At 43.0% G+C, this 13,582-nt stretch overlaps 1 protein-coding gene across 6 annotated transcripts in view; it reads left to right on the top strand.

Annotated features, from left to right (window-relative positions):
* Window positions 1-8,223, top strand: part of LOC122742905 (zinc finger protein 2-like) — a 32,110-nt gene extending 23,887 nt beyond the window's left edge. For 4 of the 6 annotated variants that reach the window (XM_043987493.1, XM_043987492.1, XM_043987494.1 and 1 more), the window contains 4 exons: window positions 3,565-3,662; window positions 4,040-4,166; window positions 6,185-6,298; window positions 7,180-8,223. In XM_043987493.1, coding sequence (XP_043843428.1) covers window positions 3,630-3,662; window positions 4,040-4,166; window positions 6,185-6,298; window positions 7,180-8,174 — 1,269 coding nt within the window. In that variant the 5' untranslated portion in view covers window positions 3,565-3,629 and the 3' untranslated portion in view covers window positions 8,175-8,223. Of the gene's footprint in view, window positions 1-3,564; window positions 3,663-4,039; window positions 4,239-6,184; window positions 6,299-7,179 lie in introns of those variants that run through there. The other 2 variants (XM_043987498.1, XM_043987496.1) reach the window with 2 other exon arrangements.
* Window positions 8,224-13,582: the final 5,359 nt, after the last annotated feature.

Below are 13,582 nucleotides of genomic sequence, written 5' to 3'. Positions count from 1 at the left end.
TGCTAGTGGAAAAAGTGTAAGAAGCCTCGCCTTAGGAGAACGTAAGCTCCTTACGGGTAAGAAATGTCTTGTTTATGTCTTTGGTTCTTTGGGTCTGTTTACCATATTGATCATTTAATAAATGTCTGTGGAATGGGTAACAGTTCAGTGAATGGAAAAATTGCCTCAATTTTAGATTTTACCATTCCTTTGGTTTTTAAAAAAGTGTTGAATTTTTGTAGGAATTGAAGTGAAACTCACCAGCCCATAGTTTGCAGATTTCATACTCTTCCCTTTTTGGAAAATCGGGACATTAGCTCATCATCCAATCCTCTGTCCTCCTCTTACCAGTCGGCAAATGACATGACATTGAGGCCTCTTGCCCTCTAAAGCCCACCTCCACGAGGCTTTTCTTCATCTTGCCACCTGGAAATATGAATTTGTATCCCCTGAAAGAGAGAGGGAAGGCATTCCATGCAGGGTAGCAGAACAAAAACGGGGGGACCTACTACTGTTTATTGTCCTCATCATTTTGACTTTTATTGTTGATGGTCCATTGTTGTTATTTCATGTTTATATATACACACGCACATATAGGTAAACACATACACATATGAACACACAGACATACACACACTTATGTCCCTTAAGTAGATTGTCAACTCCTAGAGAACAGGGACTATGTTTTGTACTTTCTTGGATTTCAGTGCCTATTTCTTCATTGATGGATCGATGACTCACCAGTCCTTGAAACTTCTCTTCTCTCCCCTGGTTTCTGTTGACACTGACTTTCCTGGTTTGTCCCCTGCCTCTTCTTCTTCCCACCACTAACTGTCAGCATTCCATAAGGCTCCTCTTTCAGCCTTCCCTGCTTCACTTTCTATATAACTGTTTATGGTGAGAACACCATATTGAATGGCCTCGATTATGATTTCTCTGCTGGTGACTCCCAAATCAGCACCCCTCATTCTAAACTCTTCTCACTCGATAGTGAGGCTTTTGATGGGGGGATGGAATGGAGGAAGAAGAACTGTTCCTGTTTTGGAGAAAGGGATAAGCAGATCACAGAGCTGGATAAGGAAGACCGGGATTAAGGAAAGAGAGCAGGTCTGAGTGCCATTCTTTATAGAGGTGATAGTGGAAGCCCTGGGGATAGATGCTATCTTCAAGGGGCCTATGGCAATAGGAGAAGGCTGAAGGCAGAATCTAGGGAAACAGTTATGTTTGTGGTCAAAGCAGAGCCCTCACTTCACTGTTTATATTGTGGACAACACCACCTTGGAGTCTTCCAGGCTTGCAACTTCAGGGTTATCCCTTGCCTCCCCCCACCATATACAACCAGGTCTTATTGATTCTATGTCCCCACATCTGTAGCATTTGGACCCTTCTCTCTATTCACATGGCCATTACCCTAATTCCGAACCTCACCATCTCTTTCCCAGACTGTGGCAGTAGCTTCCTAATTGATTTTCTTGTTTCAAGTCTCTCCCATCTCCTATCTATTAACCAAACAGCTGCCACGGTGATTTTCCTTAAAGCACAGGCCTGATCATATCACCTCCTTCCCCTCAAAACTCCAATAGTTATTTCTTACCTTTAGAATAAAATATAAATTCCTCTGATTGGTATCTAAAGTCCTTCAAAAACTGGCCTCAATATACCTTGCCAACCTCATTATACACAACTCACTTTATTGTGGCCTGAAGTCCATCTGACCTGACCTTCAGTCAATCAACAAGCACTTATTAAATGAGTGTCTGCTTGTGCCAGGCACTGCTTTTACTCCTCACACATACTGTTTTCTCTCCTGATACGTGTAGCTGTCTTTGCACGGGCTGTCTGCCCTGCTAAGAATAAACTGGCTTTTCACCCCAGACTTTTCTTCAGATCTCAGCTCAGATGCCACTTCCTGAGTCTGATGTTTTCTGGTTGGGGGGGGGGGTCACAGCTGCTAGGGTTTACCTCCCAAAATGACTTTAACTATTTTGTACATATTTTGTTTATATGTGTAGATGTTGTGCCACCTCCATTAGAATTAAGTGCCTTGGGTATAGGGGTGGTTTCATTTTTTAAAATGTATCACCAGTGTCTTACTGCTTAATAAATGTTTGTTGATTGACTGATGATTTGAAGACCTAATTCCTAAGAGACACCAAGGACAGGAGCCAAGGCTAAGGTCGAAATGTAGTTGTGGTTGCTGGTCCTTGGCAGTCATGGTCTCTAAGGCCACAGCAGGGGGATCAGCGCTGGTCCTGGTCTCAGACTTGGCACAACATCCAGGTGCCACCAAGCTGGCGCCAGTCCTAGGCCACACGTAGGATAAATGGATCCTTCAAAACCTCCATGTCACGGCAGCCGTTCACTTGAGTTGCCCATATGTAAGAAGGGGGCAGTGTACAGCATCCTAAAGTGAAGAAGCTCAATGGGTGACAGCAGCCTGAAATGCTAATGCTGTCCTATAGAACATTAATAGTGACACAGTCCCCAGAAAGAGAGAGGCAGTGATGCTACCGCGTGATCAAGATATGTGAAGTTCCATGTTATGTTCTAGGCATACAGCTTAAGACAGACTTGAGCTAGAGTGGGTCCAGGAGGGGACCAGCGTACACAATAGGGGACTTCAGCCTTCTGGAAAACACATGAAATGGTGATCAATGGAAAGAACTGGGGAGACTTTACCTGGAGGTTCTGCTAGGACCCAGAAGGCAGGACGCAGAGGAATGCATGAAAATTGAGAAGAGCCCTTAGCCTCAGAGAAAGGAAGAGAAAATCCAGTGAGAGTTATGCAGAAGCAGAATGGGCATCTAGGGGATGCAGGATTGTTTCCCCTTCCTAGACTAAGTCCTCAACCGCCAGCCAGATGACAACTTGTCAGGTGTGTGGTCAAATGGGTTCTTGTTCAGCTACAGGTTGGATTCAGTGGTTTCTGAGATTCTCTGATATGAAGTGTTCCTAAGAAAAATATCAAAGATGATTTTAATGAATAGTCTGTAGGAACACTCTCGGTATTTTTTAACCATGTGGTGTTTTGCTATCCCCATTTCACAGATAGGAAATGAGGTGTGATTTGCCTGAGGCCACATACCTACATAGGTAGAGCCAAGTGTCCTGATTCCTCCTTCTGTATTGTTCCTTCTCTACTGTGCTAACTCTTTGATGAAAGCTCATATAAAGTAGCCATAAGGCAGCTGGGGGAGTCAAAATATTTATTCTTTATATCTCATGTGAAACAGGGAAGAGTGTAGAAGGGAAGAAATGCCCTTTAAAAACAACTGAGGCACAGAAAGGTTGAGTCTTGTTACAAATCACATAGCCATGTGTCCTGACTCAGACACGGAACTCTTTCCCCTGCAGTGTATTGTAACTGTAGACCCAGAGTGGAAGCCCCAGGCATTAATATTCTTGATCCTTTCTTCTGCTCTTGAAAACGGACAAGACAGCCACATCTGTGCTCTTTCTGACCTCTGTCTTTATAGGGTATGGAAAAGGTAAGAAAGCCATACTCACCTGAGATTTCTGGCCTCATGAGTTTAGGAGTAATTAGACAAGACCAGGCTTCCTCATGTCTTCTTTCTTTTTCCCCAGCCCTGAATTCTCAAGATTCTGCCTTTTTTTAAGAGGGGAATCTGGAAGAAGAGGAAGAAGAAGAAATGGCTCCCATGTTCCTGACAACCAGGTCCCAGGTAACTTGGATTTTTCTCTTGAAATTCAATCCCATTTTCCAGAGTGTATCTGCTTTTCCTTCCCTCACCAGGGATCTTCTCTATCCAGCTGGGGCTCATCCAGGGATCAGAGCCCCAGGTATTCATTTCTAGGAAAGTGGGCCCACCATAAGGAGGGTTCTCTCCCTTAGTGAAGCCCAGTGATGGGCACAATGATTTGGGGACAAGGTATTTCCTGTCTTGGGTCACATGCCTCTACCTTATTCCACAGCACACAGGACTTGTCCTTTATCCTCATCAGAACCACTTATATGTCTAAACTACCTAAATATTTCTAATTGGCTCCCTTTCCCTAGGGATGCGGGGTTCCCCAATGAACCAGAGTCTATTTGTTTCAGGAATCAGTCACGTTCAAGGATGTGGCTGTAAACTTCACCCAGGAAGAGTGGCAGCAACTGACTCCTGCTCAGAGGGACCTCTACAGGGACGTGATGCTGGAGAACTATAGAAACCTCGTCTCACTGGGTAAGGATGGCTTCACCCCGTGATTCAGAATCTGCCCTCTATTAAGAAAATACAGCTCTTCACTAAATGGAAGTAAGTAAATTTAATTCAGTCAACATTCATTAAGTGCCTGATGTATACAAGGCATTGGGGAGAACCAAGGCAGAAACAAAAAGCAGTCACTGCCTGGCATTTACATTCTGCTGGGAGAATGGGGTACAGCATGTACACAGATAGGTAAAGACCAGGTAGTTTGAGGAGGGAGAGAATATTAACACCTGGGGGCGTGAGGAAATGCTCTATCCAGGAGGTGGTGCCTGAGCAGAGGTTGGAAGTCAGCTCGGTCAGTTCAGGGATAGAGGCCTAGAGTTAGTTTCATGGGGGCTTGTGAGAGTTACTTGAGTACTGTGAGGATTAGTGGAGGTAACCCAGATCACAAGCCCTCTAGAGATGCACAGACGTCTTTGTGAGTCTATGTGACCAACAAGTTTAGTCTTCAGCCAGCAAACTGGTGATGAGTCTGTCCAAACTTAGCCAGTCTGACCTTGACAGCAGCCACCAAGTCTGTCAGCAGGCCCCTCTTTGAAGCCTTTCCAGCTGGATATGAAGCCTGTCAGAGTCCGTGGAGAAATTAGCATCAGCTGTGTGCCTCAGTGAAGCAGAATAGGACTTGAGTGGAGGAATTTTAATATGTTTGTAAGAAATGTTTTGAACCATAATTGTGACAATGACAGGTGCTATTGTTTGCACAAAAACTAGGTAAACTATAGGGTCAGAGAGAACAAGGACCTCAAAAGATCTGAGTGCTTCAAGAATGATAACAGGAAGATTAGTTACCCTGTGTGGTAGAAAGGGGCAGCTACGTGGTGCAGTGGACAGGGCGACAAGCCTGCAGGCAAGAAGACCTGAGTTAAAAGCTGACCTCAGATACTGGCTGTGTGATCCTGGGCAAGTCACTTAACCCTGTTTGCCTCCATTTCCTCAACTGCCAAATGAGCTGGAGAAGTAAATGGCAAACCACTCCTGTATCTCTGCCAAGAAAACCCCAAATGGGGTCACAAAGAATTAGACACGATTGAAACAACTGAACAACAACAATGTGGTAGGAAAAGCACACGCATTTATAAGCAGGTGAAAATCTAGCAAGTATTTCAGACCTGGGAAGAGACACAGGTGGGATCTTAATATGGCACATACAGACATCAAGAATTCCCTCAAATACCTCAGACAGACAAAATGTGTAAGAGAACATCTGTGAGCCCTTTAGAGGGAAACTGGAAACTGTGATAGTCTATGATTAGATAATATAGTAGAAAAAAATGGGATTTTCTTAGCCCAGAGACACAGAGAAAAGATGAAAGTGGCTAAAGTGTCCATCTGTTTTCTACTTGCAGTTTATGGGGAACCCTGGACCCTAAATAGAAGAGAAACTTTCTATTCTAAAAACCAAATAGGAGGGAAGGAGGAAGAAAGGCACGTTACAGAAAGGTCATGTGACCAGAGTTTGGTCAAATTAAAGCTGGACTAAAGAAAGTGTGAGCTAATTGTATCTGTAAAGGGGGGAAATAACAGAACACCAGGAAACAAGGAGGTCTAGAGAGTAGGAGGGGCTACCGCTTCAGCTGCTCTTTGGGTGTCTTTATATTTTAAAGATTGGTGATGGCTGTGGAGCCCCTGACTCGGTTATCTTGAGTTGGGGCTTGTGATTCAGCCAAGAGATTGCTATTCTTTGTGGGCCTTGGAGACCAGGTATTTCTGTTCCTATTTATAAAATTAAAGTTCTTCAGTTCATGGAGTTGAAAATAGGTAATTTACTGCACCCCACAAGCCTAAGGCTTGTTCCCACATCTCTGCTATTGCTTCTAGATTTTTCTGTCATGTTCTGTATCTGTAGGGAGGCAACATGGACTATGGTGTAGGTCCTTTAAATTCTGCTATATATGTCTATATTTTCCTTCTTTCCTTGCAGAAAAAGGTCATAGGACTGACTTTGGGGACAGATTCAAACTGTTCTCTTCCATTCCCTTCCCTATAAACAGGGCTTCCCATTTCTAAACCTGATGTGATTTTCCAATTGGAGCAAGGGAAAGAGCCTTGGATACTTGATTTGCAAGGAACTGAAGAAAAAGCAGTCCCAAGAAATACTTGTCTGGGTAAGTAAGTTAAAGGAGGAAAGGGGAGGGGGATACGCATTGATATGATGCTTACTATGTCCCAGGCACTGTGCCATGCACTTTTCTACAAATATTTCATTTGATTTTCACAACAAACCTGTGAAATAGATGCTGTAATTATCCTCATTTTATAGTTGAGGAAACTGAAGCAGACAGGTTAAGGGGCTTGCCTGGTAAGTATCTGAGACCGGACTTGAACTCAGGTCTTCCAGTCTCCAAACCCAGTGTTGTTATGGCTGCTTGTAGAAGAGAACCGCACAGATGGGACTCACTGGAAATAACAGCCCAGATGTTGAGTGAAAGAAATCTCCTTAGTTACCCAGGGATTGCTGAGACGGTTATTGCTTTCTTACATTTTGTGACTGAGGGGGTGGAGCAGAGTCTCACTTTGTCCTTAAATATGATTCCCCAGATTCTCTTTTTATGTTTCCAGCCTCCAGCCCTTTCCTTCTCTTTCTTTTCCAAAGACCACCATTCCTTACCCAATACAATTGTATCTTCCCAGATCCATTCTAATTCTTATTCTTTCCTTGATATTTCTACTCATTACCATCCCCTCCACTTAAAGAGGATCACAACAATATGCTACCATACTCCTGGATGGGTTCTCTCATATTTTCTGCTCACATGCCTCCAGGCTCCCTGGTTCTATACTCCGCTCCCCTCCCCTCTCTTCTTTCCTTGACTTTCCATAGTTTACAAGACTGATTTGGAGATCTGCCCAATAACATGAATGCCAAGTACTCATTATTTTTGGTTTAATTCTCCTTTTTTTCCACTAGAGCATTTTATTTTCTTTCCAGAATGAGAATACTTTTTTCCTTATCATAAATTACATTTGTGTGTTCTCTTGGTTTCAGGCTGGGAGTATATGCTTGAAATCCAGAAATCAACTTCAAAGCAGAACATTTCTGAAAAAGGAGGAGGATCACCAGGCACATTAACAGAAAGAATCAGAAGAGAAATTTCTGTATCTGAGGACAGAGTGGAGAAACAGAAGGCAAACTCTGAAGGGAAGACAAGAGAAAAACCCCTTTCTCGTGAGAGAGGTTTCAAGCCAAAATCTATAAATCCTACCAAAAAACCCACTAAAGAGAGGGGCCATGAATGTAATCAATGCAGGAAATCCTTTTTTGATCGCTCTTCCCTTACCCGACACCAGAGAACTCATACTGGGGAGAAGCCCTATAAATGTAAGGAATGTGGGAAGGCCTTCAGCCACAGCAGCAGTCTTAGGAGACATGAGATGACCCACACAGGAGAAAGTCCTTATGAATGTAGTGAATGTGGAAAAGCTTTCTATGACCGCTCATCCCTGGCTGTTCATGAGAGAATTCATACTGGAGAGAAGCCCTACGAATGTGATGAATGTGGGAAGGCCTTCTTTGACAGATCTTCTCTCACTCGACATCAAAGGATTCATACTGGTGAGAGTCCCTATGAATGTCATGAATGTGGAAAAGCCTTTAGCCAAAAAAGCATACTTACCCGACATCAGCTGACGCATACTGGAGAGAAGCCTCATGAGTGTAATGAATGTGACAAAGCCTTCTTTGGCCTCTCATCCCTCATTCGACATCAGAGGACGCATACTGGAGAGACTCCCTTCAAATGTAATGAATGTGGGAAAGCCTTCTTTGACCGCTCATCCCTTACTCAACATCAGAAAATTCACAGTAAAGAGAAGCCCTTTGAGTGCAATGAATGTGGGAAAGCCTTCAATCAAAGAAGTCATCTTAACCGACATCAGAGAACTCATACTGGAGAGAAACCCTATGAATGTAGCGTATGTGGAAAGGTTTTCAGTAGCAAGTCATCCGTTATCCAACATCAACGACGTTATGCCAAAGAATAACCCTGGGAATATTATGAATTTTGGGGAAAATTCATTTATCCTTTTTACTTTATTCTATTGCCAATATTTAAGGTGGGACAAGAGACCCCATTAAAATATAAGATGGGGATATCGATCTTAAATGTTTCTTAAATCTGCTACTATTTCTAGTTGCTATTCTATTTTTTTCCCTTTCTTTTGCTTCCTAATTCCTTGAACAAATGACCTATAGGTACCATATCATGAATTTAGTCAGGCATCTCACATGCAAAATGTAGCTCTAAGAACACCAAAGCCAGTCTTCCCTAGTCATTGTAAGGGCTCATCTTAAAGAGAAAAGGGATGTGAGGGGTGAGACACATACACTGAAAGAGAATCCTAAATCTCCCATAGACATACACGCTCCCTTATTTGTTCATATATATTGGGCCTCATACTTACTGATGGCTTAGAGCCCCAAGGCAGTGGAAGCCTCCACCTAAAGCAGAACACCTAATCCCTTGAAGAACCTGGAGACCCGGACAGCAGGACTATAAATATTCTCTGTCCATTGTGAAAAAGCACCTAGCCCACAAGCTGATGACTCCACTCTACTCCACTTGGCAGCTTTCCTGGAATTTAACCCTTAACTCCAGATCGAGGTCTTCCCATATCTTGATTCTTAGGATGCTTCATGTCCTTGGACTTTGGCCCTTTGAAACCAGTTATCATCAACTCTAGCTTTCAGACCTAATGGACTATCTCTGACCCACTATCACTTGCTTCTAGGTCTATTGGTTGCTGGGCTTCCCACTCTGACAAAGAGATAGTGTTCTCCCCTCCAACTGAACCTACCTACTGCCTTTACTTTCTCATTACTCATTCAGTTCCCTCATCAGAATTCAGTGGCCTAGTATTATTCATTACCTACTGCCTTTCTGCTCCACATGACACTTTTGACTGCCTCCTTCAAACTTTCCTGTGTTTCTATAACAATCTACCCTCACTTTCATATCTTTCACCTTGGAGGTACATTACCCTTTTTTCTTTCTTACCTGTAACTAGTTTGTTGGGTTTTTTCCCCCCTAGAGGCTGTCCCTTGGTTTTATCTCTACAAATTTCTCCTTTAGGAAAAAATACTTAATACTTTTGGTTACCACCACCATGTTTCTCATTCTTAGTTCATCATTGATGTCAGAATGAGGACACTGAAAGTTAAGAGATTCATCTGGCCAGGTGACCAGCCCAGCCAGCAAACCAGCATTCCTCTTCTTTTCCACTTGTTCTGTACATAGAGCTTCAGCAACAAAACACGTGGGTTTTGGCCAAGTGCAGGATGCCAGGGGACTAGTAAGCACATCCATGAAGGTAAAGACAAGTCCAAGGGGCAAGTGAAAGCAGGAAATGGTATATATCAAAACCATGAGGGAACTGGTTTGAAGAATGTTCTTAGTTCTTCCTAACTGATATGAGTTGGCTTATGATGAGGGTAGGGCATTTGTGGCCTTCTTTTAACTTGGCGGCATGGGATAGCAGTCATTTCCTCTTCTGGCATCTTAAAGAACTGATGATCAAGACTCTTACCTGTGCTCCTGTCATATGGTACTAACTACTTGAGGTAAATCTCAGTTTGGTTGTTCCTCTATCACTTTTTTTTTGGAGGGGGTGTGGGGCAACGGGTGTTAAGTGACTTGCCCAGGGTCACACAGCTAGTATCAAGTATCTGAGGCTGGATTTGAACTCAGGTACTCCTGAATCCAGGCCCAGTGCTTTATCCACTGTGCCACCTAGCTGCCGCTGTTCCTCTATCACTTTAAACTTAGAAGACAAAGACTGACTTCACTGGGATAGGGAACTCCTTGGTCAAACAACTACTGCTTGAAATGCAAGTTGGTAACTTCCCTGCAACTTATAGAAATAATCATAAAAGCTAGCATTTAGATAGTACTTTAAGTATTTTACAAACATTATCTCAATCCTCACAACAATCTTGGGAAGTAGCTGCCATTATTATCTCTACTTTACAGATGAGGAAACTAAGGCAAACAGGTTAAGTGACTTGCCTGTGGTCACACAGCTAGCAAGTGTCTCGGGTCCCATATGAACTCAGGTCCTCCTGACCCCAGTGGCGTTCTATCCACTGTGCCACCTAGCTGCCCTAGAGCACCGGGAAGTTTGATGATGTGCCCTGGGCCATACAACTATTATGTATCAAATATAAGAGCAGAACCAAGTTGTGTTGATGAGAACACCAGCTTTTTACCCACTATGCCATGTTTTGTCTGACTATTAACACATCAGAAAACGAACTTGTCATCTTCCGTGTCCCAAACCACTTTTACTTCGTGACTCACTCATGTCTATCAGTGGCCACAAGGTTCTATTTCCCAGTCCAAAACCTGGAACCATTTTGAACCAAGGCCAGTCTTTTTCCTTTACGTTTTCTTTCACACCCAGTCCTCCCACTCTGATTAAGGCTTTCCTTTTATAATCCTTATCTCCTCTTACTCATTCTACTGTGGCTTTCCTAAATTCTTTACCTTGAGGCTCTCATTCAGTCCATTTTGCACACAGCTGATGGGTTAATTTTGCTCAACACTGCAGGGATTATTCCTCACTCTGGTTCAAAAACTTTCATTAGGTCTTATCTGCCAAAGGGTTAAGTCTAGACTCAGCCCAACATTCAAGTGTCTCCATAGCCTGATTCCTCTTCCAGCCAGAGTTCCATGTTAACCCTTGACCCTCTCCCCCTTGTACTGTTTCTCTGATTTCTGGCTCACACGAGTGGATATTTCTTTTGCCTGGATTGCCCTCATCATCCCACCTCTATTCACTCACCTCAAATTCCAGCTCTCCATAAAGCCCTTCCTGATCCCCCCCACCTGGAAGTAAGTTCTCTCTCTCTCTACTGCACTACTGTAGCCTTCTTTTGTACCTAGAAAACTTTATTTGTACTATTCCTCCTAGAGAGGCAGTGTGGCAGAATGGGGAGTGTTATACTTGAAGAAGGTCTGGGTTCAAATCCTGTCCTTGACCCTTATTACTTTCTGGATGATCAATCATACATGCCACTTCTCTGATCCTCAGTTTGCTCATCTCTAAAATGGAGAGGTAAAGGGAGGTAATATTTACTTCACAGAGCTATGGAGCCCAAGTGATTATATATATATATAATATATATATATATATATACACACAGACATATATATATAAAACCCTTTAAAATAGTATAAGTGGTAGCTCTTATATGCTGTCATTTTTAGTTATCTTTATATAAAATATCATTTAGAGCCATAAAGAACCTTAGAGGTCATCTAGCGCAATTCCTTCATTTCACAGACCCTGAGACCATATCAGTCTGAGTAATAGGCAGTACAGCACTGGAATGCTGGCCATCCAACTCCAAGTCCACTGCTCTTAGTCAGGACTTTTGTGTTTTCCTCAGTGCCTTGCACATAGTAGGTGCTCAATAAATATTTGTGAAATAAAGGAATGACTCAATGGGCCACCAGTAAACATTAACTCTGATTTGCCCATTTCTCTGCGTTTCCTCTGCCATGAGCAGAGTTGGGGCCTTTTGGTCTGCCTACTTGTAATTCTCCCATCATGTATCTTGCATACAGCTGACAGACTAACATTCCTAAAATATCATCTCCTAGCTCAAAAGCCCCAGGTGTTTCCTTCTTGTCTGTAACATCAGGTCTAAACTTTGTCTGCCATTTAAGATCTTTAACAAGGCAATAGCCTATCTCTTAAACCTTATCTTCAAACACTTTAGCCCCTTACTCTCTTCACTGTCCCTCTAAATACCATACTCATTCCCACTTTTTCCTGTCTGGCCCCTTTGCCTACCTTGTTCTGAGGTTCTTATGCGGCTTAAGTCTTTGACTTCCATCAGGCCTCCTCTAAGACTATCCCATTCTGCTTTATATAAACGCTCCTTCATCAGCCTCTCAGTCCTGGTTTAAAATTACTGTCACTTTTCCACTACTTTCATTCCTGCTGCTTTAACTAATTCATACTAAGGTATGAATGATTGATTGCCACACCTTAACATAATATAATACTCCTTGTTTGCTTGATAACACCCTGACATGGTAGAATTTTGGGTTATCTGAGACAGATATTTTTAGGCAGCAGGGGCTTCCTAACACTCTTAAATCACAACATTCACCGACTCCTGTGTGGAAGTTGAATTTACAAGCAAATCAAACCACTAAGACTGACCTTGGGTTGGGGAGGGGAAAAGAATTAGGACAGACTATGACACCACCACCCCTGCTCCCCAAACCCCCGACTCAGTTTCCTTTACTGGAGAGAGGAATTGGCTCCACTTTGTTTTTCTCTCTGAAAGGTGCTTATTTGACCCTGACTCTTGTCATTGATTGATCCTCCAGGCAAGATGCTGCCCAGTCCATCCTCATCTTTTGAGGGTACAGGAAAGTTTCACTTGTAGTTGCTTCCAGCTGCAACTTGGGAATTCTACACCACAGTAATTGTTGATAGTTACTTACACCTAAAAAAATTTCCCTTCCTTTTCGACTCCTCTGTTGTTCACTCATTTCAGTTGTGTCTAACTCTTGGTGACCCTATTTGGTGTTTCCTTGGTAAGGATACTGGGGTGGTTTGCCATTTCCTTCTCCAGCTCATTTCACAGATAAGGAAAGTGAAGCAACCAGGGTGAATTGACTTGCCCAGGGTCACACAGCTAGTAAGTGTCTAAGACCAGATGTAAACTCAGGAAAATTAGTCTTCTTGACTCCAGGCCCAGTGCTTTATCTAATGTACCACCTAGCTGGCCAAAGATGTTGTTCAATAATGTTCAACTCTTCATGATCCCATATAGGTTTTCTTGGCAAAGATATGGAATTACCTTCTCTTCTAAATGTGACACTGCTAATTCTAGCTCTGGAGTAAAATAAGCACAGGAAATCCAGTTTTGGTAACTAATTCTAGCTATGCCCTTGAACACACTTTATTGCTACCACCAGCAGAGATAAATCTAGTGAAACCTCCAGGCCTCATCTTTGGGGACAGGGAGTGGGGAGATCTATAAGGACAATGAAAAAGAGCCCATGTCTAAGACCCATGCCTATGGACAGGGCAAGGACCCTTAAAAGGATTCTTGAAAGAACAGGTCTTTTCCCCTGGGACCTCAAAGAGGATTAGCCAAGCATTCTGGTTGAGTTTCTAGGCTCTCTCCCTGCTGACTTCCTGCCTGGATTGGGCTGGGACTGAGGAATGGGAAGAACAGTCCCTGGAAAGTATTCTAATTAGGCAGAGCCTGTTGGAAACATTGGGGGGGGGGGGAAGAAAACATTGGAGGGGGAAAAAAAGAAAACATTGGAAGGGAACAGACATTATTGAATTTCATCTCAGAACATTAATCCATATGCTCTCATAGAGTAGAGAAATCTGTCCATTATCTAGTGACCCCAAAGGATGAATCT

The sequence above is a fragment of the Dromiciops gliroides genome, chromosome 2, assembly GCF_019393635.1.
Source record: "Dromiciops gliroides isolate mDroGli1 chromosome 2, mDroGli1.pri, whole genome shotgun sequence".
Classification (NCBI taxonomy): Eukaryota; Metazoa; Chordata; class Mammalia; order Microbiotheria; family Microbiotheriidae; genus Dromiciops; species Dromiciops gliroides.
This window is presented reverse-complemented; position numbering and strand designations above follow the sequence as displayed.